This window comes from Erythranthe guttata, chromosome 2, assembly GCF_056151865.1.
Source record: "Erythranthe guttata isolate IM_541 chromosome 2, IM_541, whole genome shotgun sequence".
Classification (NCBI taxonomy): domain Eukaryota; kingdom Viridiplantae; phylum Streptophyta; class Magnoliopsida; order Lamiales; family Phrymaceae; genus Erythranthe; species Erythranthe guttata.
The window spans coordinates 3,793,350-3,820,965 of record NC_142534.1 but is presented as its reverse complement, the minus strand read 5'-3'; the positions used below and the strand labels follow the sequence as shown (position 1 = coordinate 3,820,965).

At 34.8% G+C, this 27,616-nt stretch overlaps 3 protein-coding genes across 5 annotated transcripts; 1 reads left to right on the top strand and 2 right to left on the bottom strand.

The window, feature by feature from the left end:
- Nucleotides 1–1,587: 1,587 nt before the first annotated feature.
- On the bottom strand, nucleotides 1,588–18,091 carry LOC105970046 (DExH-box ATP-dependent RNA helicase DExH7, chloroplastic). Of its 3 annotated transcripts, XR_001173919.2 has the most exons (35): nucleotides 17,647–18,091; nucleotides 17,055–17,160; nucleotides 16,726–16,913; nucleotides 16,541–16,597; nucleotides 15,945–16,098; nucleotides 15,439–15,854; nucleotides 14,869–15,087; nucleotides 13,298–13,409; nucleotides 12,976–13,158; nucleotides 12,295–12,374; nucleotides 11,580–11,702; nucleotides 11,373–11,459; nucleotides 10,971–11,071; nucleotides 10,748–10,805; nucleotides 10,467–10,532; nucleotides 9,610–9,692; nucleotides 9,337–9,520; nucleotides 8,449–8,595; nucleotides 8,271–8,372; nucleotides 8,011–8,166; nucleotides 7,637–7,741; nucleotides 7,393–7,533; nucleotides 7,171–7,260; nucleotides 6,997–7,053; nucleotides 6,075–6,158; nucleotides 5,118–5,216; nucleotides 4,893–5,036; nucleotides 4,122–4,192; nucleotides 3,908–3,968; nucleotides 3,504–3,596; nucleotides 2,910–3,077; nucleotides 2,676–2,768; nucleotides 2,451–2,573; nucleotides 2,017–2,146; nucleotides 1,588–1,892 (listed from the first exon to the last, which is right to left on the bottom strand). XR_001173919.2 is itself a non-coding variant. In XM_012994822.2 (34 exons), exons 1-34 carry the CDS (start codon nucleotides 17,917–17,919, stop codon nucleotides 2,069–2,071), a joined length of 4,302 nt encoding a protein of 1,433 aa, XP_012850276.1. In that variant the 5' UTR covers nucleotides 17,920–18,091; the 3' UTR covers nucleotides 1,841–2,068. The 3 variants fall into 3 exon arrangements, 1 of the variants encoding a protein (XP_012850276.1); XM_012994822.2 differs by having other exon boundaries at nucleotides 1,841–2,146; XR_016034251.1 differs by lacking the exons at nucleotides 17,055–17,160; nucleotides 17,647–18,091 and having other exon boundaries at nucleotides 16,726–16,928.
- Nucleotides 18,092–18,777: 686 nt separating this feature from the next.
- On the bottom strand, nucleotides 18,778–19,842 carry LOC105969965 (WEB family protein). The gene has a single exon (XM_012994733.2). It carries the CDS (start codon nucleotides 19,798–19,800, stop codon nucleotides 19,030–19,032), a length of 771 nt encoding a protein of 256 aa, XP_012850187.1. The 5' UTR covers nucleotides 19,801–19,842; the 3' UTR covers nucleotides 18,778–19,029.
- A 4,479-nt stretch (nucleotides 19,843–24,321) lies between these two features.
- On the top strand, nucleotides 24,322–27,440 carry LOC105970052 (nifU-like protein 2, chloroplastic). Its single transcript, XM_012994830.2, has 4 exons — nucleotides 24,322–24,634; nucleotides 24,704–24,803; nucleotides 25,324–25,634; nucleotides 27,025–27,440. The coding sequence occupies exons 1-4, from the start codon at nucleotides 24,509–24,511 to the stop codon at nucleotides 27,214–27,216; spliced, it is 729 nt and encodes a 242-aa protein (XP_012850284.2). The 5' UTR covers nucleotides 24,322–24,508; the 3' UTR covers nucleotides 27,217–27,440.
- Nucleotides 27,441–27,616: the final 176 nt, after the last annotated feature.

Sequence of the window (27,616 nt, the reverse complement as noted above, 5' to 3'; positions counted from 1 at the left end):
AAATATATATATATATATATCAATGCTTTTCAAAATTCAAAAGGTGGAAAGTGAAAAATATATTTCATCAACCTATTTAGAAAGGCGGCGGTTATATGCAAGCCCGTTTTTTTATTAGTTCAAATCCACATAAAAGAGTTTATTAGTTCAAGCCCGTAAATTAATCTAATTTTATTACATCAAGACCAAAGAGGATAAATATACCCTTATCCACAAATAATACTCAAATACAAATAAATCCTATTTTTAATTTGTTCAAGACCAAAAAATTAAAAAAAAAACAAAAAAAAAAACAAAAAGAAAATATCACGACTTTTGTTTGTAAATTCGAAAATATTAATCGAGCATCGATCTTAATAAATATGTATGAATGAACATTAATCTATGCTTATTTCTTGTTGGGTTGCAATGCTTTGGTCGATTTTGGAAAAAAAAAATTGAGATTGAAATTGCTTTTTTTTTTTTTTTTCGTTTGTTTCCCAAATCGGTTTACCCAGACCGATTTTGTACATGAAAATCGGCGTCACAATGCCGATTTTTGTTAACCAAATCGGCGACACAACGTCGACTTTACAAGTCAAAATCGGCGTTCTAATGTCGATTATTGAGTACAAAATCGGTTTTCTAATACCGATATTTTTCGGATTTTTTTTAATAATACATTGTATATTTGGTTAATTGATATTTTTTAAATATTTGAAACGAAAATGTTTATCACCATTCGGTGGCATCTACGAACTCCTTTAACCCAATCGAGTAGAGCTTTCCGTGTCTCAAATATTTATTCGTTAGATAATTCATTTGAATAATTCTCCATCAATCTCTTAGGTTGCTGCACGAAAGTATGGAAAACGGTCTTAAAGAAACACAGATAATAAAATCGGCACTTAAAAACCGATTTTTGTAGTATAAGTCGGCATGACAATACCGATAATACAAAAATAAATCGGTGTTGTCATGCCGATTTGTACTACAAAAATCGGTTTTTAAGTACCGATATTCTATTAAAAAATCGGAATGTGGTTGCCGACTTTAGTAACAAAAATCGGTATTTGCAGACCGATTTTTGGTATCGTCGAATTTTTTTCCCAAGAAAAAAAAAATGACCCAAAAGCAAAAATAAACAGTTAAAACATATTTCATTGTGTTCTCCACCCTTGTAAACCACCATATCATTGTTTTCTGGTTCCATGGTGAACGTTTGGTATGTATATGATAATTTTGGTGTGTAGAATCTGTTGGTGGGTTTGTGAACAATAAGGAGAAGAAGGAGGAGATTTTTAAGTCGTGAAATAAGGAAGAAGGGTTTCTAGATTTATGTATTTTATTTGGTCTTGCATAAATGAAATGATCTTTTTTCTAATGTTTTGTGTTTTTTATTTGATTTTAAATTTCATTAAGAGTAAATTAGTATTTTTATGTTGAAGGTCTTGAACTAATAAAAAAATGGACTTGCATATAACCGCCGCCATTTAGAAATTATATTTTTTATCACAAAAAAACTAGCTCTTTATAAGCACGAAATTATGCCGGAGGATAGATAAAATAAATTATTTTGCAGCTTCGGGAAAAAAAACCAATACAAAGTAAAATTGCCCTCATTAAGTTTTAAAAACTCATTTATGGTACATTCTAAATAATTTATTGTGTTTCGATGGTGCAAAATCCTATTAATTTTTTCTCGAGTGCAAAATACCAAAATACCAAACAATAAGTATTATATTTAAAAATAAGGAACCCAATACGTATGACATCTTCAAAGTTAAAACTCAAGCTATCATGTAACTTCACTGCCAATATTCCCAGCATAGTAAATTGTATTTGTTCAGTTTGAAGTAAATTTCGAAGCTCAAAAGTCTCTGTCGATAATTTTTCAAAAGAGTTTCCAGGACCTGAAACAATCAAAATATCGATAACTCTTTTAACATTAGCAAAATTTAAGGGCTAATCAAAATCGGTACGTATAGAACCCTCTTCCTAAGGAACAAATCATTAGTAAAATCGACAAGTACAGACCTATATTGTTAAACTTTTCTTTGAATTCGCACTCGATGGAGATCTGAACAAGTCACTTGTTCGGTTTATCTTCTTCAAGAAACAAGTGAATGATAGATCTGATAACTTCATTATCTACTACAGTAGAGTTCTGCAAAAATCCACAAACGGAAAGGGATCAAATTTTAGTCAGCTAAAGAGCATAACATTTCCATTGACGAAGTATTGTTAGTTTCTTCAGAACTTTTAAGTGGTCGATCATGCATGAACTAAAGTATTACGGTACAACTTTTAATAATTTTCAATATTAACTGTAGTCTGTGATTTTTAATTTTTTTTCTTTTAGAGACTTGGTTGCGTGAAATTTGTTTAAACAATTAATTAGTTCCTGTCGGAAGATAAACTGACACTAAATTCATACGAACCATATATTTAGCAAATCCAAAAGATGGTACCTGTGGCTTGCTAATGAGTTCCTTCAGAATAGAATGAAGAGTAAATCGAAGTTCTTTAAAGAGGACAGCAGTTTGTGCTGGTGCTGCCATTTTCAGCCAATTATCTACCATGATTAATCCGGTCTGCAAAATTAAGAGCAGACGTGTTTAACAACAACCCGTATTACGCTCTTTGATGGAGTACGGAACAAAATGAACATTTATAAAATTTTAAGAGAAAGATACCTGATGCTGAACATTTATTGATCCACCAAATAACAAAATAGAGTAGGGGGAAACAATAGTTGTGTCTCGCAAATACACTTTAGTTGTCTCAACCTGCAGTTGTTACGTGTACGAATAACAAGTTAATATGGTATCGTGATTTTGCTTCTTTATCTTTAGTTTATCGTGCACAGGAATTAGAACTCATCACCAGACTTGCATAACACAATTGACATTCCCAAGAAGCGTTCATACCTTTTCAAGAAAAACCAGAAACGGATATTGAAACGTTTTCTGGCTACTGTTAACTGAAGAAGGGTGTATGTGAACTTCTCTTTTTCCATCATTCCATACAGGACGAGCTCCGGTACTGCCTCCTTCAATGGTGGCAACATTAGGATAGAGACCCGCACATAGTATTGCCTGCGTACGAACCATGTCAATAAATAAGAGGAAAAATTTCCAGACAGTCGATGAAGTTAAACTTAGTATACAGACCTAAAGATTTTATTATCTGATACTCCAACTACTCATAACTGATCAATGATGGACCATTCTACGTTCTAAATTTATGTTTCAGTTGAATTCTCATCATTTTGTGGCTAATGTCAAATCGTTCAGAAAACTGGACCGCACTTGCGGGTACATAAACTAAATATGGATTATTCACAAACAATTACTCAATATTTTGATTCTCTTTTCTTGACATGGCAAAAGGATATAGTATACACATTCTTCATGATGTTCAGTGTTAGGAAATCACATTTCAGAGGCCACCAAACTTTAAAGGTGATGCTTTTACCGTGTACATGAGAAGCTAAAAAATACTAAATAAAAAGTGTTTTTTACCTTCACAACTACTGAATGACTAGAGTACTTATTAAATGGCTGCGACAAATCTGAAAGCCAATTATCAAGCTTTTCTTTTCTTTTCCAGCCAACCTGCTTCAAAATTTTGTACTTAGAAGTATGAAAAGTTTTGACAAAAAATATAAATAAAAAAGTAAGTTGACATGTACATATAACAGGCAAATATTCTTTTTTTAAAAAAGAGGGACTAATTCTTGATGCCATTTCATTACCTTAGTTTTCAAGAATGATTGTACAAAACATTTATCATTCAGTATATTTTAAAAAAGAGAAATTACAGAGCTTTAAATACCAATTATAGGAAAATGCTATATGTAATTTATAATTAAAACGGATCCATGAATTAAAAAACTTCAAATATTGAGTAGTTAAAGTAGCCATACCTTGGGAATATTTATCAGCCCAATGTCAGCAAGCAGTGTACCAAATTGTATTCTCATGTCCCTAGCATAATAGCAGATATATGATCATTTGCGATGCATGTGAATTTATACCTTACTTTTTCATTCTTAAGAATAAGATGACACTTTTTCTACAGAAAAAAATGGATATATAGAGTATGCAATACGACCAAGTCAGAAGAGGGTAACATCATACCTTATCATGTACATAACAGAGCTACTTAAGAAATGGGTACTGCAAAACCTTTGTGCTGCTTTAACTCCTTCCTGCAATTAAAGAATAACAGGTCACCTCAAGATAGATTCACTGACATTTTAAACTAGGTAACTGGGAACTGATGTGGACTGTGGAGACACATATTGTAAACACATAATATAATCAAAGCAGTTCAGTTGAGTTTCTTGTAGAGTACGCCATACATCTAAGTCTACGGAAGTTGCTAATCTGGAGGGAAGAAACAGGAAAAATCAATAGTGGAGGCAATATTAAGTTTTTCATTGCTTTAATATTATTCAATTATATGCGGATCCACTAAAAATGAGAGGTTTTCACTTGTCACGGGTGGTTGAGAATATCAATTTCTAATATATCAACGATCAATAAGATTAAATGTCATCTGAAATTAAACTCCAAGAAAGGTTTGGATAATTTTTCAAATTTGAGGGGTGTAGGTGTAACTAACCCAAACTTAGAGGGACACTAGTGTCATTTACCCTAAAAATAATTACTTTACTAAGGTTAAAAATGTTTGTTTATTGAGTTTGGGTTGGGTTTTTAATATAAATCAAACATCAAATGGATATGTGTAATTTTCTAAACCCCAGGGGTTCAGGCTGTATTACAAATAACCACGGAGAAGGTAGATATAATTTGCCGTATCTAAATTAGAACGTGAGAATGGGTCATAAATAAAAACAGCAAAGAGCTTATAAGAAAACATATTAACCGAGTATACGACAAACTAACCACGCTTAAAATTTTATCCCATTTTTTATATGCAATCATCATTATTAGATGATCCGACTGCCGGCTAACAACATCAGGTACTACGGTTCCATCACCAGTCTTATCAGCCAACAAAGCTAATTTTGCTCTTTCAACATTATCCCTCTGCAAAGTATACAATAGCTTATAAATAGTCATTTCTTTTAGTGGAATCAAGAGAAAACAACAAAGGCTTAATGTAAGGACCTCGTCTTTTGGATACACAAATGGTGATTTGTAGCTTAAAAATGCTGAAATAGTAAGAATGGGCGACAGACAACCAAATATCCCACCATATAACATCATCTGCAAGTTCAACAAAAATATTAGATAAGCAGTGACAAAAACATGGCATATGATAGCTCTTTCCAGTCCAACTGAAGACGGAAAGATCCCTATGTGAATGTCTTGTTCAAAATTAGTGACGCAAGCACGAAATCCTTAAGAAAAGACACAAGCACGAAATCCTTAAGAAAAAAACAAATGGAAACAGGGAAATATTCATGGTTTTACTTAGATATGCAAGTCGTCCAGCATTTTGCACAAGGAGTAACTGAAAAGTACTATCTCATTAATAATGATCGATCTTTTGGCGTATAATCCTTTCACGTCTATGATACTTACTATATTTCTTTATTTAATAGGATGGATCACTAAGAAATGATATTGTGCTTGTGCGGATTTACGCCAATCATGACAAATTCTTGTTGTTGTTCTTCCTTGCCATTGTTATTTGTTATTCTAGACTATCTAAGCCATTTCTAAAAACTACTATTCCTTGGAAAAGAAATGACTCAAGAAATCCCAATAGATCACCTTGTCCAGTAAATGACAGGTCTCAAGAAGTACCATAAGTGCATTAGGCATGGGTTTCTATTCACAGTTCTCTTAGCATGTGAACTGTGACCAGATATACATTTCATCACATGTTTATCTCGAATTGACCTATATGCAACAACAAAAACATACTTCTTCTTAAGTTTTCAACAAGCAGGCCTGCTTTTATTATACAAAAGATCTAATTTTAACCTGCTTTAGATCATTATAGTAATATATATGTTTTTACTAAACAAATATAACAAACATGCCGCAGAAGGTTAGAGAAGCCTTCAAATCTTGCAAATAAAGATAGTTGACAGAAAAAGCTGAGCATGTAAAGCATACCTTTCCTATCAGTATATCAACTGGGAGCTTTGCCAGATGATAACCAAGGGGTGTCAACTCTTCATTTCCTTCAATGGCACCGACCTGTGGATGTGGTTCAGTCAAAACATAGCCATGTGAAACACAACACACACTTAACGCTTTTACAAAAATTAAAAGTCATATACATGGACTAAATAGGATAGGAACTAACATGGACTGATAAAAGGACCAGACATTTACAGTAGCAAATATTTTGAAACTGTTAACATCATAATCGATATGTTCATGTCAAACAATATTTACAAGAATATAAATGATTCTTTAGGAAGAGCATAAAATTCTGGTTCGACTATTGTGAACTCATATAGACTGGTCCAGCATAAAGTAGCACTGGTAAAACATTTTGCTCAATTAATGTAACAAGAAAAATGAGAGAAGACATAAAACGGAAGAAATATGTAGTTGGGCCACTAGGCCTACTTCCATGGATGAATGCCGACGAAGGCTATACCAATTGAGTTACTTCTAATTTTGAGTTACATCATTAAAAATATAACTGATGTTAATCACAATGTTTACGCCACAAGGTGCATGAAGTTAATCCAAAAAAATCAATCTCACAGACTGTGAGCAATCGTTGTCAGATATAAGTTCACTATAATTACATCACGAAAAAAAAAATAACACTAATCATTATCTTTAAAATAATTTCAAAAATAATTGTGCCGTGAAAACTTTTCCTTTTCTTGCAAACTTCTGCTATCTATATCTAGGACACTGTCCACACTTTTACATGACAGAAAAGTAATGCATGGAGGTTAATGTCCCTATGCTTACAGAACTAAAACATCTAGCCAATTTATTCGTCTTCTGACGCACTGGTCAATGAGAAAGTTATATTGCGCTGGCTCACTTTACAAAATAAAAAAGGGGATTATACCTCGTAGAGCGAAGAAACTGCTGATGCAATAGCCTCTTCTCTTGGAGGTTCCAGTGCCTGAGACAACCAAAAAGTAAAATGATTGAAAAGGAGACGCATGTCTAGAATTATAAAATTTGAATTTAAAACCAAGTCCAAAAGGTATGTAAAAAAAAATAGACCATATGAACTTACCTGAGATAAAAATTGCTTTATGCCACCCAAAGAAAGTAATTTTACTTGCAGACATAACTCTACCAGTGGCATTCGCATAATCTCGGGAATCTAGACAGCTCAAGCACGTTGAAAGGGTCAGGTATAAGTACGATCAGGCCACAAAGAGCAAATTCATTTCCATAAAAGTATGAACCTGATTATATCCTATTTATCTTTGCTGGTTTAGGTGGGACTAAGTACCTGGTATGGTCGCATTAGTTTTTCATATCTGTGACGTGTATACAAACAAAAGCAAATGCCTGGCTTTACACGCCCAGCTCTTCCTCGTCTTTGCCTAGCATTTGCTTGAGATATCCAGTCCTCAACCATGCTTGACAGTTTCTATTCACATCAATGATGTAGATGAATGTAACTTTTAAACTTACATGCTGGATAATAATTATGCATAATTTTAGATGTAAGTTTCAAGCATATGATCACGAACCTTGTGTGGATTATAACGATTCTCCTTATGCTTTCCACAGTCTACCACATATACAACGTCGTCTATTGTTATACTTGTTTCTGCAATATTTGTGGCGACTATAACCTGAAACATATTAAGAGAAAGAATAAGAGAAGAGTATTATACTATGAATAAGGAGACCCTATTGTTAAACTGACAAGATAATCCACAGGCTCTTTTTTCCAAGTTTCTGTATTAACATAACTTGATGAAATAAGTTCTAAGATGAATCTATATAAAACAATTATAAAAGTTAACAAAATTGATTACAGGAATTCGAAAGGAGATGCCGACATTTGAAAATGAAATCTATGCCAGCTCAGTAAAGTAAGTACTACAGCGGAAAGATTTACCTTACGTATATTATCGGGAGGTTTCTGAAACACCTTCTTTTGATCATCGGGTGCTATAGATGAATGTAATGGAAGAAGCCACTCAGATGCAGCAGGGCCCCCAAATCGGTGAGAAGCAGCAAGTTTATCTAGTAGCAGATTTATTTCTGCAACTCCCTACCATATGAAATTGTAAAATCAAATGGGCAGAAATTGGAGAAAAAACATGCCAAAGAAGCAAATGGCACGATAAACTCAATGGAAATGAATCAATGCCCTACTGGTAAAAAGACTAGTATTGCCCCCTCAGCATAAGTTTCATCGACGTGGCGTACCAGGTCCTCAAGAAGATCATAATCAATAACATCTTCATTCAATCTTCTCTGCAAAATGGCCGTTGACAAGTAATTACAACAATGGCTCATCAAATGCAACCCATATGATAAGAATGATACATACCAAATTTTGGCGAGTTTGCTCACTGTAATCTGGATAATCGCTTCTATCATAATATGGGTTAACAATTTCTTCAGAAAGTAACGACTCATCACCCCAGCCAGATAAGATAAGATTTTTCTTCCCTCTCCTATTGCCAACAGGTGCATTCTGCAAGGTAGAGATGAGAGCATTAACTTAATAAAAATACCTCCAATTTACAACCCCGATTACGATGATAATTGATAGTAATAATTTGAAACAAAACTCTGTAGGCATTGCATGAGTGATATTGGGGTGGAGAGGGTGGTACTAGGTCAAGAGTCAATTCCCTTTGGTTCGGTTTGTAGGACATTTATAAGGCCATAGTTTTTAAAATAATAACAATATGAAACAAAAACCTTCAGTTTTTAAGGTGCGTCGTTGAACACTTATAAGTGCCAAAAGCCAAACAGGCATCTATGAAAACAAAAATTTCTAAGACGACAAGTGAGAAGATTTTTGAATTGTGAAGGATAACTAAAATTTGGGGAATAAAAACATTGTTTTAAATAAATAAAAACTTAACTCCAATTATCGCCAATTATATAACCAGGGAGAGAACAATAAGTCCTCTTTAAAACGAAATAAATTACATCCAAACTGCTTGCCAATCTCACCGGATGTCGCCCTAAGATAGACACTTAAATGAACCTAGCGCCTTGCACTATGAGAGGCAAAGTGTGCGACTCTCTGGCAAATGCAACTGTAGTTTATATTATTTTTCTTTTGCACCTTATTCTGAGGCCAGGAATGTTATTTCTTTTTTTTTTCTTTTTCTTATCTTTTTTTGGCATGTCGGCTGTGTTGTGGGGGGGGGGGGGTGGGCTTCAGCTCTCTGGCCGCCTACCCATATTTGAGCTGAATTCATACCTTCTCCATACCGGATATTCCATAGTTTATAGAGGCAGGGGAATCTGTTGAAAGGCGGTAGTTCAACTTCTCGTGTATAGTCTCAAGGAACTGGGTTGACACGGGATGTGTTCGCCCTTGGGCAGTAACCACAGGGCAATTACCAAAGTACTGTGAAAACATGTGCGAATCAACAGTTGCAGACCTACATGAAAATAGTAAACAATCAGTAAGTGTATGATTAGAAAATATCAACAACGAAAACATTACCTAAAAAGACAGATAGATACATACATAAGAATAACTTTCAACTTTGATTTGCCGCGAGCACTTTGCTTCTCAATCAGGTTTTTTAGGACAATGAGCAGAAAATCCCCCTGTTACACAAAATGAACCTCGGAAACATAATCCACTTTGACAACAAAATCTTTGAGCATGCTTACACATTCCCAAGAAGGATCATAATAAAAAAGAAGCAACTGTTGCAAAACCGTCCTGCATGTGCTTATTTTCAAAAGTTTGTTTCTACCTTGACCCTTGTCAATATCATCAAAGGTTTTCTATTAACACAACAAAGACACCGAGGTACTTACTATGAGGGTCTCTCCAAGAATGTAATATTTTACCTTTTAAGATATTAAGTAGAGGAATATATTATTTTAGACCTCTAAAGACTACAAACTAAACCCTCTATCTTCACAATCAGAACTTAATCAGCTGCATTCAGTAAGGCAATGAAACGATTTTTTTTTCAAATAAGTAGAGTAAAATTCTACATGCCCTTCTCAAAAGACAAATTTCGCAAATAACAGGACATATATTTTAATCAGATGCATTCTTACGACTGTAAGCATATTAACAACACTAACATAGTCTAAACATTTTATCAATCATGTAAATGTGCACAACATTCGCAACTTCCTCGTAGATTTTGAAAAACAGGTATTACGAGGATGAGTTTTGGATGTTACTGAGAAGAAATTCATAAAATATACGGTTGAGTATGAAAGATGTCATGTCTTTTTCGTTAGTACAACTCTTATCGTTGCCAGATATGATGAGTAATGAAAGTGACAACTATGTGTAAACATTTTCCTGTTAGTCTTAGGGATCGTTAAATTCCAAGGATAACCAAAAGATATCGAACTAACCAGAAGAGACCGTTCATGCACTTCATCAACTATAACATGACTAATATCAGCCAAGTCTTTATTTCCCTGCAAAGAAGACCAGATTAAGAAGGCGCGAAAATGAATAATCGTCTAGCTTTGCATATTTGATTTTCATTGTGTTTATACAACAAAATGAATAGACCATCATTAGAATAAAGATAAAGGAACTGACAGAAAAACTTTCACTAGAGTATATAATTATGTCCTCAACATCTATAAATGGATGAGAAAGGTGTATTGTCAAATAAACTGTGACCTACCGATAACATCCTCAGAAGAATTCCAGTCGTACAAAAAAGAAGCTTCGTTCTTTCATTCCTAAAGCAGAGAAAGAATATATGCATGTAAGAAGCGCAAATAAATTGGTTTTGATGAAAAGTAATAGCTTCTGATAGACTTGCATATCGTCATATAGACAACACAGGTCACAATATGCAAGTTACTAGGAAACAAAAATTTCAAGAAAGGATAACAGTTGATCACCTTGCACTATCTAGACGGACTTGATAACCAACCAAAGAATCCTTTGATCCTGGAGAGGATTCACAACGCTCGTCAGCAACTCTTTCAGCAACAGAAATGGCCTAAAAGAGGACCATTACATTATAAAAGGCATAACCATCACAGACAAAAATTCTAAATATGATATAATAGTATTAACTTGATTTGTCATGATTCTTTTGATGCAAATAACATATGATATGTCATATGTGCACAACTGCAGTAAATTTGCAGCAAAGGAAGTAATCGCATGCAAATCCAGAAACTGTGTTTTCACGATATATGTACAGAAAAAAGGAGTACCTTCAAAATAATTCTGAAGAAAAGCTATGCATTAACTAAAAGTGAACAATGTGATTAAGTTATAGACGTTATATTACTAACCGCAATTCTCCTTGGCTGAGTGCAAACTATATTGCAGTAACCACCGCGTTCTGCTTCAATCATGTTATCTAATATGTACTGTGGGACCTACATAACCATCACAACCATAGAACAGAAAAAAGAAAATCCCATTTGTAAAAGAAGATCAGCACTGAAAATAAAAACTTTCACAATGAGTTGCTCAAGAATCGCCTATGGATCTCAAACCTGAGTTGTCTTTCCACAGCCTGTCTCTCCACAAATAACTACTACGCTATTTTCCTCAAGAAGATGCAGAATGTCATCTTTCAACTCCGCAATAGGGAGGTGCGATCTTGACTGTAACATCTCCTACTTAGCAAAAAAATTAGTTGCATCAAATGTACAGTATACATGTAACACTAGTTATGTGTAATAACTACGTAACAATTATCTCAAAGACAACACACATTGATAAAGGTTTACAACCTTTTAAGATCCTGCAAAAGCATAGAGGAATAGCCATAGATTTTGAAATTGCAGATGTGGCAGGACTGCTTCGAAATTCAGATTTAATAATCCAATCGTGAGTAAATCCATTATCCACCATTGAACCAATGTGTTTCAAGGTGTATTTTACAAGCAAGCATGAATCGTATACTTAGCATTTTCACAAAGTGTGTCCAAAGAATTTTTTTTTTTTAAATCGTGCTACTGGTAATAAGATATATTTTATACATGTTGGGAACTCCTAGGTGCCCTATATTGAGACTTGATATCGATACTACATAATTTCATCATTGATTTTACACCAGCATATAGTGCGGCAAGTTTGCCCCCAATACTAGAAAAGATGATGGCCACTTAAAGTAAATAGGAGTTCACAGTTAGTTTTTACATACAAATTCCCATAGCTCTTTGGCCATTGCAATGTCTCACAGATTTGCTAGAAAGAGAGACCAACCTTGTACTTCTTTATTTCCTTCTTACGGGCTTGTTCTCTTTTAAGATAAATGCTTTCAGCATCCATGTTTCTGCAAACCCCTGCATAACAAATATAAAATCAAGGATGGGATCCAAATAGGCATAGGGTACTCAAGAGCTAAAAGGAAACTTTGCATCTTGCAGATAATGAGACCTACCAAACTTCCACTTAAAAATCTATAATTCATGCATATGTGGCCGCTTATAGAGTTCATCATGTGCATGTGTTATAGAATAACAGAAATCTTTAATGCTTTCACTAATAGGTGTAATCTGATGACTCATTCAGCACTAAACAACTACATTTAACAATTCTTTTCCTGTATAAAATGACTTTGGCCACCATTACCCTCCATACTCACGCACAACTGACATATTTTGAACTAAGGGGAAGAAAAATAGATTGAATCAAATTCAGAATAATAATTACATCATCAGCATTTTGATTAACAAAATGAGGAAAAGAACGTGCAACAATATGCAAGGATATCGTTTCAAACCACACTTGATGCTTAACAATCATGTGCTGCATCACACAACCACCTAAAATTCATTTTCCCATATAGATGACTCTGACCTCTATTCCCGAGTAATACCACAAATACTCCAAGACAGACACACATATACACTTTCAACAAGGAAAGAAATATATTTGACATACGTTCAGACATGTGATCCATGCCACCAGTAATATCTTCAGAAACTACTTGAATGTTCTCCTGATCAGCACTATCAATGACATCATCCCCAACAATACGTTCAGCCTTGTCAGCATTCAACAGTGAGTCCACAAAGCCAGCCTTTCTATCTTCATGATTGTCTCTTACAGATGTCATCAATTCACCTATAAATTATTTTAATACACCAACCAGGGAACTGAATAAAAATAGAAGGTCGCCAACCATATAAATGAACAAGTTTCAAATTCAACAAATTTTGTGGTTGTCGTCTCAAAACAAATAGTTACAAGTACGGTAAATCACCTTCCTTCCATTTCAGTACAATTGAAGCATATGGCTCCGAGAGTACTAACTGAACAGGTAGATCTGGAAAGAGACAATGGAGTGCATAAGCTGCAACTCTGTTTTGTGCATCCTGAGGTGAAAAGATTAGCTAAGACCCTTCCTAAAGGATTTATTATAATAAATTCACCAGATGCCAAGCGTTAAAAGGTAAAATCCTTCATGGTATAGTAAGCGGGTGCACTACCCTTGGGAAGAAAAAAAAATAAGGAATTTACAATTCCAGTATAAACAGGTAGATAAATGGATTACTGTACAATTTTGAATCAAAACGAGGGAATCAGATGAATAAACTATAAAACTCTGGTGAGGCCCTACAATATTATATCAAAATACGATGAGTCGAGTCTTCTTTGTCAAAAATTTTGAGCTAGGAAAGGCATTTAATATTTTCATTATAAGTTTTCACGGTGATGAAATTCTATATTCAGTACCCGGGTTAAAATATTACAATCAAGGGATCATCACTGTTTTAAGATTTAACAACTGTATTTATGTTTGCTATCAAAAATATTTTGGAAAGATGTGCTGCAGCACACACCAAAGGTAGGCTAAAATTGTAGGTTTGCTTAATGCCTGGCTATATTTATATATTACACATGTTCCACTGAGACAAAGCTCTATGGGAATACTTCATACAGCCAATTCATCCTTTAATTACCTATGGTGAAAACAATAATTTCCGGTAGCACCAAACTGGTCATGATTTTCTTAGTCTGAGGGAACGGGAGGGGTAATAGCGTATGAATTGGTTACAAATGGCACTATTTAGAGCAATACCAGCTGTTTACCGACTAGGTGCCATCATGCCAACCAACAAAATGTGATCTATATCAACAGAGACACCCTACGCCAAGCACAACATAAAGCTTCCAGCAAATTAAAATTTGGGTAAATTACACCAACACCCCTGAGGTATGCTTAAATAACTGTAAGGTCCCTATGATATCGATAATTACAGTCACCCCCTTGAGACGTAGTTAGAAACTCTAACGGGATAATGCATTGGATACATTATTCCGATAGGGTTCTAATGGACTATTACTTTTAGCTAGTGGTGGAGATAACATAGAGTTATGAGGAGTAATGGGGTGACATGCCTCCCGAAATATTTCTTAAATCACCCATAACTTTTTGTCGTCTCCACCACTTCCTGAAATCAATAGTCCGTTAGAACTCTGTCGTAATAACGTATCCAATGCATTATCCCATTAGAGTTTATAACTACGTTTCAGGGGGATGAGTGTAATTATCGATACCATAGGGACCTTACAGTTATTTAAGCATACCTCAGGGGTGTGGGTGTAATTTACCCTTAAAATTTTTTCCAGCTATCTACTACTCATTTGAGAAATATATACTGGCCTCCTATGATGTCTGTTACTGCTGAAAGGTATTCTCGAGTGGGTTAAGAAAAATGACCCTACTCATTAATGCAGCCAACATAAACAAACGTCCCTTTAATATGTACCAATTTGATTGTTAGTTGTACTTCTGTAACTATCTTCAGAAGTAGAAGCCAGGTGTTATACCTCGGGTGTATTAAAACTTTCATCCTGAATCGGAAGCTGAATAGTTCTCAAACCTCCAGCTTTTCTACTTTTTCCTCTCCCACTAGCTTTCTGCAGTACACTGATAGAGTAACCAGAATTATGTCCTTTACTAGGAACTTTATCATATTTTGGTGCTTCCCATCCGGATCTTTGGCAAAGTTGGTGAAGAACAGCCTTTGGAATCTTTTTTGGATCTCCCTGGATATAATCATACAAAAAGAATTAAAACCACAAGCAGAATTATAGAAAACTGGACAACTATTTAATTCAAAGGAAAACTAACTCGGCTAGAGAAGATGTAGCAGATGGAGAGGCGAGAGAGGGAAATGAAATGATGTCACATAACAAGAGCATATATGATGACGAAAGAAAGAGTGATAGACCATGCCTTTCTTAATAAGAAGAAATAAGAAAGAGGATGCATCTTGGGATCATAGAGTACTTACAGATTGGTGAAGACATGAAATGCTAGGAAAAACGAAAGCACTAAAAAGCATATCTCAAGTTTTCTGGAGCAGCATTTAGTACCAAAATTAGCTAGATTATTACCTTCTTCCAGATGCCTTCCATTTTTTCCAAGTTCTTCTCACTACAAAGTTCTTTCATTTTCTCTCTCTTCTGTAGTTCCAATACTTCAGAAGGTAACACAGAACCAGATGTGTCTTCTTCCAAGAAAAAATCACCAAGCTCTACATCACCCGATTCCCTTTCCGAAGCATCTTCATTTTGAGCGGGAACACTCATAGAAGCACTATCAGTTGAGCATTCATGTAAGCGGGAGCTGTCAACTCTCTCTTGATCAACTTCAACCACAAACTCCGTATGGCCTGTCTCACCTTCTATTTCACATACATTAACATTATCACCATCTGAATTGTCTGTAGGGACAGCATCAGAAGCTGCATCTGTGGATGCACGATGCAACGAACTTGCATATCCAGATTCCAGAATATCAACCGGTAGTCCTGAAAATTAATTTAATTTCAAGCAACATCATGCACCATAAATATGTTCAGAGTAGTGAAACTGAAGACTGCAGTAACATTTTCTGGCACCTAAGGCTGATATCTCCTGCTTGAGTTTCCGAATGATTAGACCTGCTTCTTCCTGGCTTTTCTTATCGCGTCTATCTTTCGCATTTGCAGCTTGCAGCCTGGCAGCATGGTAATCCGCAACAATAGACTCATAGTCGCTCCTTGGTTGCAAGGCCTACCACAAGAGTAAGTAGAACATCAAAAGGCAGGATTTATACATGACAGGGTGAAACTTCTTTGTCTTATTTTTCTCTTAGTTAGAAAGCATTGAGTCCAAGGAAGACGTGGTTATGGGTCCACATGTTCCTACTCAAGGTCAAATTGAACTCTGCCCCAAAGATAAATTTCTAAATGGGAGATCTATTTGAAATGAAATTCAAATTATCTTGGATCGATACGAAGAAAAAGAAAAGTTATGTGACTGTCAGTCAAACCATCATTTACAGAATCCTTGTGGGTACTAAGATAGACAGTGCAAAAATTCAGATAGTAAATCAATTCAGACACGAATTATCGAATGAGATGAAATACAAGAAGATAGATCAACAAAAATTCACGTCCTGGTCTTAATTTATGCATGGTATTACCATAACCTACAATATTATAAGTGGAAGTACCTTCTTTGAAAAACCATTGTTTGGTGAATAACTTTCCCAAGAATCAGAGTCATCCTCCTGCACATGAAATTTTATCATTAGCCGTCCAACAGTTCTACAAGTATTCAATACAAACTACAACAGTTCATATTTTCAATTCATCTGAAGATGACTCATCCTAGTTTGTCTAAATGGAGTGAAAGTACCTCTTCCTGTTGTTCCATATATTGACGGATCCAATCTGCTTGAGAATGCTGAACAGAGTCTAGTGTTTCATCATTTTTCCGCTCTTTAATTTTTAGAGCAACTTCTGCCTTTTCCTCAACTATTCTTGCTGGTGACTCCCTTGATGAAATCCAATCTTCACGAGCTGTTGATACTACACCAACAGAACCTGCTCGGAAAGTGCATTAAGACGTCGCTTATGCTCTGTGTCAAAATCAAAGCAGAAGAAAAAGAAAACCTTGAAAAGCGCCTATCTGGAAATTTTAGAGATGAGCACCGATCTAAAACGACATATACGATATCTCAGTACCTCCACTTGTATGTGAATAACTGCCTGTGGAGAACTTCAGTGGGAGCTCATTCCCCGAAATATTTAAGCATAGCCAGTCTAAAGCAGCCTCATAAGTTGAATTCTCCTAATAAATATAACAAAACAGCAAAAAATGATTCACATGTAATACCTCAATTTAAAGATGGTTTTCAATGCTATGAACATTTATAAATATCATAATACATCACTTCAATTGAAGAAAATTAGCTTCTGATAAACTGCACCGTCAGCAAACAAGAACTTGATGAAATACATTGGCATTTTATCGAAGAAAGAAAAAAAAAATCTCAACATAATTGGCACTCCTCAAGGTAGGAAGGGCTCTTTCGTTCTTCGCGATCATACTCATTTTTTTCTCGAAAATATTCCAACACTCTAATTACCTACCATGGTCTTTGTTTATGTTACTAGTAAATGCAATACCGCCATTACTATTTCGTTTGCACCAAATTGTACTAGATACTTCATCCTTGTAGAACAAATTCATATTCAGTACTGAAACCACTCCAATTTATCAACAACAAATTCAAATTCACAAAATTAATGGTTTAATTCAACTACGCAGGCCAACCTTGAGAGTGGAGAGCACAAGTTCAATTTGATCATCCTTAAAACCATCGCAAGACAGCTTCTCGTAAACTGATCGCAGCCTCTTGGCCTTCTGCTCCTTGGAGAGAGTGTCTTCCGGCGGCGCCGTGGAAGGAGCCGATCGTCCGGAGTTGAGAAGAAGACGGCGGAGGCGGTTTTCGTTATCCGCCGATAATTGGAGCTTGGGACCGGTGGATGGCGCGGGTTTCCCTTTCGACGACGACGACGGTTTTTGCTGTTTCTTCTTCGGCGCCATTTTCGCGTACAACACTGTCAGTGTGTGTACACGCGCGCGTGTATGGGGGGTTTCAGGGGTATATTTGGTGGTTACGGTCGCCGGGGTTTAAACGGCGAATTGATTGTGGGTTATGTAATGGGCCTATTTGTTTTAAAAGTGGGCTGTTTCGTAATATTTAAAAAGATAGCCCAATTTCTCAAGAGGCCCTAGCATAATTGAATTTCTTTTGTCTTTTTTTTTAAAGAAATTATGTAGACAAGTAAAAATTATTAGTTATTATATGTTTTATTATAAAAATTACACTTTCTATATATCCAGATGTATTTTAATATTCTCTATTTTATACTCGTTTTGTGCAAATATACAGTTTTTGATGCACCACAATCTGATGTATACAAGTCAAGAGACACATCTTATGATCATCTTGTTTCAAAATGTGGAGCTCGAATATGGTAAAACATGTACACACTGGAGAACATTCCACACAATCAAGAATATTCTACTAAATTTGACACCGTAATGGTGGACATGTAAGAAGATTCATAGTTGATGGGGATGATTGTAACTAATTACCCATAAGGGTTTCGTAATTTAATCTTACCTCAGATGGTAACCGTAATTTATCCAAAGAGAAAAGGAATCCGCCCCTAAGTTTAGCGTCTACAAGAAGGGAAGCTAGATGTTGCATCTGATTATTTACATCAGGTGAATTTGAACCGTAAATTAGTTTGATTAAGTAACTACTCATTAAATACAAATATACATGGGGTATATGTGATTATGTGTAGATCTACAGTTCAAATCCTATCATGTGTAAATAACCTACATGTATAGTATCTAATTTTCCGTCCCGACAAGAATGTACAAAATAATCCAAATTGAAAATCTTATTATTATTTCGCCTTTTATTGACACAAAATAACACAAATTATAAGAGCTCTATCATGCACATAATTAGATCACACAATTATACTATAACACACACACGCGCACACAAACACACCCCACATCCACTCCATCGTCTTTGAAAAACAAAAATAGAAGAAAAAAAATAGACAAAAATAAAAAGATACAATATTGAAGAGTAAAATTATAAAAGAAAAAAAAAATTAAAACAAGAAATTAATGTCAATTCCATTGGAGGTGAGAAGAGGAATAAAGAGGATTATGAAGAGTAGTAGTAGACAATTTCCCCTTCTTCCTCCAAAACAATAATTCCCCAACAAGAGGAATAATAGGCTTCTTCTTCTTCCTCACCATCTCCTTCTTCTTCTCTCCAAAACTCAAAATTTGCGCCAAACTCGGCGAAGCTCCCCTCTCCATCTTCAAATAAGCATCCCGTTTCTTCTCCTCCTCTCTTATCACCATTGCTCCTCCGCCACCACCATCCGACGCGGCCTTCCCCGCCGCTGCGGCCTCGGCCCGCGCCAACTTGGACATGTTCCTATGTAGCTCGGCGTTCAAAGACGCCACCGCAACCTCGGTCTCCGATTCCCTCTCCTTGAGCAAATTGAGCTCGGCTTTTGTGTCCTCGAGCTCGAGCTCCAGCTTTCTGACGGTTTCCGACAGCGACTGCGACGGCGGCTCGGTGTTGTAGTAACTCGAAAACCTAGGACTCGTCGTGAGGGAAGTGTAGTTCGACGAGGCCGGTTCGTCTTTGTGAGAATGATCTAGTAGTAGTAGGGGTAGTTTCGGGCTCGGCGAGAAAAAGGGGGTTTCTTTCTTGGGGAAGGCGAAGGGTTCCCTCGGCGTGTAGATTTCTCCGACCAAGAAACGCTCCCCGAATATCGCCACCGCCTCCTTCACGGAGCGGAATGGGCGGGAGGTGTCCACGGTGGAGCGGCAGTTACTGGCGGCGGCGGCCGCCACGTCATCGGAATCTCGGGGTACTTGTTCCATATTGATTATTATGATGTGTTGTAGTTAGTTAAGAAAAATAAAAAGGGTGAGAAATGGGAGTGGTTTATAAGTACCTAGATATTGGAGTTTTACTTAGCTTATAAGTCAAATTTTGTACATGTGATGTAGTATTGGTATATAGTAAGGAAAATGAGATATACCGTGATTTGAAGGTTAAGACAATATGGGGATTTTGTTAGGGGTTACGTTGTAAGAAGCAGACAACTCAACTACCATGCACGTATGTATATATAATTGTGTGTATTAATCTTAAGACATAATACCTAAACCTAGGAGAGATCAAAATCATTAATTCATTATTCAATCATTGTACGTACTTATTATAATATGATCTGATGCAAAGTAGACAAGATTAAATCAACGGTCCTATGTAATTGCTAAAAAGTTAGGTCATTTCTTGGTGATGACTTTAATTTTTTTTTTAATTTCTTTTTTGGGTGGTAACTGGTGAGTGCCCTGAAATATGATGAGCCTTCTATATTTATTTTATTTTTATATATTTATTGATTTAGTATGAATAATAAATAAAAATGGGTAAATTGTGAAGAAAACAAAAAACCTTCATTATTGGGTAATTATAACCGCTACTTCAATTATTTATTATCTTGCAGTTGCATGTCCACTATTACAGTTTCAAATTTACCTACTGAAGTTGTGATTTTTACGTAAAACAATAATACATATGCAGAGATGGTTGTAATTACCCAAAATATGAGGGGTTCTTTCGTAATTTGACATTATCTCAAGGGTGACATTTAATTACCCGGTGAACACTAGTGCTACTATTTTTTTTCGAAATTGTGAAGGTAATATTATCTTTTTTATTCTATGTTGTTTCATCAGTCGTTCTTTGTACTTCGAAATTTAAATCCTATTATATATCCTTTCCAATTTGTAAACATTAACTTTGATACACCAAAAATTTATACTTCTCTCGTATGATCTCTCAAACTTTTCAAGAAAATATATTTTAGTCAATTTCTTCATATTTTTCTCATAATTTATGCATATTTACATGTCTTTTAATACGTGTAACAACCCAAAACGATAAATGTTCGCAAAATACAGCTAGCATATTCCCTGCCAATTAGAAATTACATTTACCCCGTAACAAATAACTGAATGTGCAAAAGTTTTAAGTTATCAAATAACAATCTAATTTATTACAAGTTTAAAAAAACAAAAAAACAAAAAAAACTGACAAAAACCTTGGAGAATCTATAATACAATGGATTTTTTGGAATTACGAAATTTGTATGAAATGGACGGTTTGAAATTTCGGAATTTTCCAGAAAATTGCAGAATTATTTGAACATGAAATATCGATTCAAGAAATCAACTATAATGGAAATAAAGTTAGAAAGTTTATGCAGATGAAGAGGGAAAGGTTGAGGAAAATGGGCTTTTTTTGATACTATAACTACATACATGTGATAATACACAAGGATAATTGGAGGGAAAATCTAATTCTGATTTCTGATGATCAAGATGGATTACTCGATTCGAGATCGTTCGTTCAAAATTTGTTTGAGAATGGTTTATTCGATAAGATATAAAGTTCGATTCAAGCTCGAATTGAAATGAAAATAACAAAATTGAAGTTACTCGAGCTCGATTCATGTCTGAATCGAATAAATATAGTTCAACTCAACTCAATTGATTGTCAAATCAAGTTCAAATATAAATTTAAAAGCTCGATAACAATTTAAACAAACTTAAACTTACGTTCAGCTCGACTCGACTTGTTTACACCCTCAAAAGTCCCTCAATAGGTTGTGTCATTAGACGAGATAACATACACAAGCTATTTTTATTTCGATCAAAGTCTCTAAATGCATATTTTTATGGGCAAATGGCAAAAAGGCCCATCACATGGGACTTAAATGCATTTTAGTCCACAAAAAAAACAGTCTCTCAATTAAGCCCATCCCCATGTCTTTAGTCTAAAATACCCTCAATAATATAATTCTTAACAATTCCACCCATTATGCTCTAACTTCCTTAATATTACACATTGACCCCGGATTTAAACAAATATATCACATTTACCCCCAAAACTTTTTTTTTTTCAGAAAATAATTTTTTTTTCTGAAATGTTTTTTTCCGGCCAGATTCCGGCGTTGACCGCCGGAGACCGCCGGTCTCCGGCGTTGACTTTTTTTTTTTTTTTCCTGAATTTTTTTTCGGCCAGATTCCGGCGTTGACCGCCGGACTCCAGCGTTGACTTTTTTTTTTTTTTTTTTTTTTTGAATTGTTTTTTCTTAGAAAAAAAATATTTTAATTAATATTACTGTCTTGACTACTAAATTACTGTCTCAGACAGTAATATTACTGTTTGGGACAGTAATATTATGAATATTATTTTTCCGAACAGTAATATTATTAATATTATTGTCTAAGACAGTTAAATTACTGTTGGAGACAGTAATTTAACATCCAAGACAGTAATATTAATTCAAACAAATTTTTTTGTAAGGAAAAAAATTAAAAAAAAAAAAAAAGTCAATTAACAGTTAAATTCTGTCTCCGACAGTTAAATAACTGCTGGAGACAGTAATTTAGCAACGAATACAGTAATATTAATTAAAAATATTTTTTTTAAGAATAAAAAAGTCAATTAACAGTTAAATTACTGTCTCCGACAGTTAAATAACTGCTGGAGACAGTAATTTAGCAACGAATACAATAATATTAATTAAAAATATTTTTTTTAAGAATAAAAAAGTCAGTTAACAGTTAAATTACTGTCTCCGACAGTTAAATAACTGCTGGAGACAGTAATTTAGCAACGAATACAGTAATATTAGTTAAAAATATTTTTTTTAAGAATAAAAAAGTCAATTAACAGTTAAATTACTGTCTCCGACAGTTAAATAACTGCTGGAGACAGTAATTTAGCAACGAATACAGTAATATTAATTAAAAATATTTTTTTTAAGAATAAAAAAGTCAATTAACAGTTAAATTACTGTCTCCGACAGTTAAATAGCTGCCGGAGACAGTAATTTAGCAGCCAAGACAGTAAAATTAATTAAAATATTTTTTTTAAGAAAAAACAAAATTATTAAAAAAAAAAAAAAAAAAGTCAACGCCGGAGACCCGGCGGTCAACGGCCGTTGACCGGCCGGAAAAAAATTTCAGGAAAACGAAAATTAAAAAAAAAAAAAAAAAAAAAAAAAAAGTCAACGTCGCGGTCTCCGGCGGTCAACGCCGGAATCTGGCCGGAAAAAAAATATTTCAGAAAAAAAATTTATTTTCTGAAAAAAAAAAGTTTTGGGGTTAATGTGATATATTTGTTTAAATCCGGGGTCAATGTGTAATATTTAAGAAGTTAGAGCATAATGGGTGGAATTGATAAGAATTAGGGTTAAAATTGAGGTCAAAATTGAAATTAGGTTTAAAATTGGTTAATTGATGAAATTGGGCTAAATTGGGGTGTAAATCATGAAATTGGAGTTGAATTGAGTTTCAATGAATTGGGGGTAATTTTGGTATATATAAAGGGATTTTCCTTATTTGCAAATAAGTTTGAATGGGGTGGGTTTAATTGAAAAACAAAAAAGTTGGATGTCCCTTTTTTAATTAAGTGCCCTTGTCATGGGCCTATTTGCCATTACCCCTATTTTTATTTGTGGCAAGTCTCCTAAGTGGGGTATTTTACCAAATTTGCAATTGCAGCCTTTTTTTTTTTCTTTCTTTCTTTCTTTCTTTCTTTCTTTTATTTATTTATTAAAATCTCCAACACTATCCTTTACCAAATAATTCTCTTGCAATTTCAATTTAAATAAGTTGATACAGCTAATTTACAGTTGAGTCAATTAAATTTAAATCCGGTGACTCAACTGAAATGGAGAAGGCGCGTGGAATGCTTGAAATTGTAGGGATGTTTGGTTTCATTTCCAAAACTCATTTCCAATTTTATGCTATTCATAAAACTGATTTCATATTTGTTTGATAATTTTATCCAGAAAAAATCCCATTTTTTCTTCTCAAATTTCTATTGGAAATACACTATTCATATTTTTTTCAATTTTCAAACTTACTAACTAACCTATATATTTTATTCCACCAACTCATTTCTCTCTCCTTCTATTCATCACTTCTCATTAATATTTACACTCTTTCTCCTCTCATTTCTCTCTCCTCATTAATATCTACACTCTCTCTCCTCCCAATTTCTCTTTCTTCTACTAATAATAATAATAATAATAATAATAATAATAATAATAATCACTATCATCATCCTCAATCATTATATTCTACTTTTGCACCTACTTTCGTAGATAAAATTAACTACAACCAAACATATTCTCATTTCTACGCCTACATAAAACTAAAAATACCCCTTCATCCAAACATATTTCCATTTTCTAAACAAAAACCAATAATCTACTTTTTCCATTATAAATTTTGAAAACTAGAAATTTCCATTGGAAACATAACCAAATATCCCCGTAGTGTTTGAGAAAGCGAGAAACATTTAAGTGACAAAATTACGAGGGTATTTTCATTATTATATAAATAAATAAAAAATTAAAGCAAAAAAAAAAAAATCAAACCAAAAGGGCAAAAGAGGAATTATTGACAAACCGAAAATATAAAGAAAAACCCCCAAAATCAGAGATACCTGAATGAATTGATTCATCTGCTGCAACAGAAAATCAATTTTGAGGCGCACCGCATAACAATGGCTACTAATAATTATTACCCCTCTTCTTACTATTGCAGCCTCCACCACAGTTTCGACCCCTCTTCTTCTCCTTCATCTTCCTCCGCCGCCGCCGCTCTATTCCGTCGCCCTCCTCCCAACAAGGTCTGATTTTTTTTTTTTTTTTTTTTTTTTTTTTGTGATTATCGGATTTGTGAATATTTTTCTCCTTAGGTTCCTAGACTTTTGGGCAATTCGAGGAGGGTTGATCTGGTACGCCAGACCTCATGGCATCACCGTGGAATTCGTTTGCCTGGTGGTTCCCCTTCTCCAGGTGAGCTTCTTTAATGGTTTCTTCCATTTTTATGACTGTTCGATTTTTATAATCGAATTAATCGAAATTTTATGCTAATTTTTTATGCGATTATTTGAAAAATTTATTATATCTGGTCGAAAATCGAGGTGGGGAAGACATGTTGGGGCACTAGGTTTATTCTAGCCTTCTCGATTAGGCATTCGTGTCCGGTCATATAGTTGAAAATTCATTCCTTTTTGCATAATTCACAGTGAGAACTTTTCTTATGGGAAGAAATTGGTTGTTATACCTAAAATTACAGATTCGTTTGGTACTGTGTACTAATCGTGGAACTCGAATCGGCGATTAAATCGTCCATTCTATATTTGTGATGAGAATTTTATACGTTGGTTGTAAGCCTTCGTTGAAAAGTGCAGGCCGTCGAGGAATGAGTTTCTATTAGTAATTCGTAAACTAGGATTAGTGATTTTTGGAAACTCTAATCAGTCTGATAAACGATGTATGACTAACATTTTATAAGTTGTAATACCGTGTGCAGGTATAAAGGCGGTTACTGTGCCTGATCCAGCTTTGGAGTTCCCTCTCACAGAAGAAAATATAGAGAGTGTGTTGGATGAAATTCGCCCTTATCTCATAGCAGATGGGGGCAATGTTGCACTGCACGAGATAGACGGAAATGTGGTTAAGTTGAAATTACAAGGAGCGTGTGGCTCCTGCCCTAGTTCTGTCACAACGATGAAAATGGGAATTGAGCGCCGTCTGATGGAGAAATTCCCTCAAGTTGTTGCCGTCGAGTCAATACCAGATGAAGAAACTGGCCTTGAGCTAAATGAAGAAAACATCGAAAAGGTAAATATTTCTTTTCAACTCTACTTAATATTCTTTGTTTATAGTGTTCTGAAGTTCACATAATATATTCTGTGTTACAGAATATAGCATCCAGATTCTTGTGCTATGTGTTTTAACCTTTTTCTTTTGGGGTCTCCAAGAAATTGGCATGATAACAGTTTTTCGTCGGAAGTGACAGAATTTAATCGATTACCATTTCAACGAGCTGCATACTGGTCACAATCTAGCTATCTTTTTTTCTGATCAGGAAATAGAATTGGATAAGTAGTCATTTTGGACAACCCTGCAAAACATTTTGCAGCCTAAGTACCGCTAGTATCCCAATGATCATTTTCGTATTGGCATGGCCATTGATGCTTCTAGAACACCTTTTGTAACCCATCCCCAGCACTGCCACCGCAGCTACAGGATTAAATGTGAACTCAAACATTCTAGATTGCAAACCTTTTCATCTTAAGATCTCATGAGTTTGTTTAAAAGAATACTTCTCTTACTACATCCATTGTAAGTACGTTGATTGTTATCTGCAAATGGACTCTCTAGCGGAGACTTGGTTTCGTAATGTATACCATCTGGTAAACGAAACCTAAAATTCTTATTACTTGCTTGCACTACTGGAGTCTGGACTCTGGATCATAGTTCATTCGTGCACCAAGTCAAGAAACATTCTAAAATAATGTATCAAAATTTATTTGTTGTCCTATCAGTGCTAAATAGAACTTTCACATTTATTATGTGTGAGAAGTTAGGAAGTGTGTTGGTAAATTCTCCCTATAAGATAACTTTCTGCAATGCCTTGGGGAACGAACTTTGCTTATTGGTCTTTCTCCAGGCAGATAGGAGTAAATTAGGTATGTTTGTAATCCTTGGGCCTTTTTCTGGTTAATAGGAGTAGGTTTGGTGATATAATGCTGGTACAATTAGTTTTAGAATTTGGTACAGGGGATTTCGATGTCGTTATCATCATGTTTAAATACTATTGTCTGCAAAAAGTCTACACGTTTTACCCTTAGGAATATGTGATGTGGCACTATTGCTGGAAAATGCTGGGCTCGAGCATGTGATTGGGATTATCTTCATTCTTCGACCACAAAACTGGCAAGGTTTATTTTTTTTCTTCTTAACTTCTGAATCTTGATGAAAAATCCCAACGCAGCGCAAAGTGTAGATAGGAATTCTCGAGGTATGTGTAGGAAATTGTCACCAAGTTATAATAAATATTCCAAGTAGCACCTCTGTCTCTTCACATCTTTTTTTTTTTAATTAACATGCATGAGCAGCATCAAGTATGACAACATTTATGTTGAACATGTCTCTCTTTTACTTTAATGCCGTAATTTTTGCTCATTTATGGGCCTATGACTAAACCTGACAATTTGAACTTCCTTAGGTACTCGAAGAAATAAGACCTTACCTTGTTGGAGCTGCTGGTGGAGATTTAGAGCTAGTAGCAATCGATGAACCAATAGTTAAAGTGCGATTAAGTGGTCCTGCAGCTGGTGTAATGACTGTTCGAGTGGCTGTGACTCAGAAACTCCGAGAAAAAATTCCATCAATCGCAGCGGTACAGCTTTTGTCATAAAATATCAATCAAATATCTCGTAATCTATTAAAAAGAAAAGGAAAAAAAGATCTCTTAATGTCAAGTATAGGCTTTTAATTGTATACTTCTTGAAGCAACTTGCTAGAAGGATACAAGAAGTATACTTACGTTTGATGTATCCACTTCTATATATAACTCGATGCAGTGTACATATTTGTGTGAGCCTCATTCTTTCATGTTGTTTCAATGTGTTTTTCGTTTCGGGAACTATTCCTATTTTTCCGTTCCAATATATTCAGACAGCTTGATGGGACGTCTGGATGGTGAGTTCAAGTCAATTTGAAGTGTATGTTGTACACAGATCTAACATTCATCTACATCAATATCGATGTGCATTTTTTGTGAATGGTGATGATATATTCAATGCACTTACTGAGTG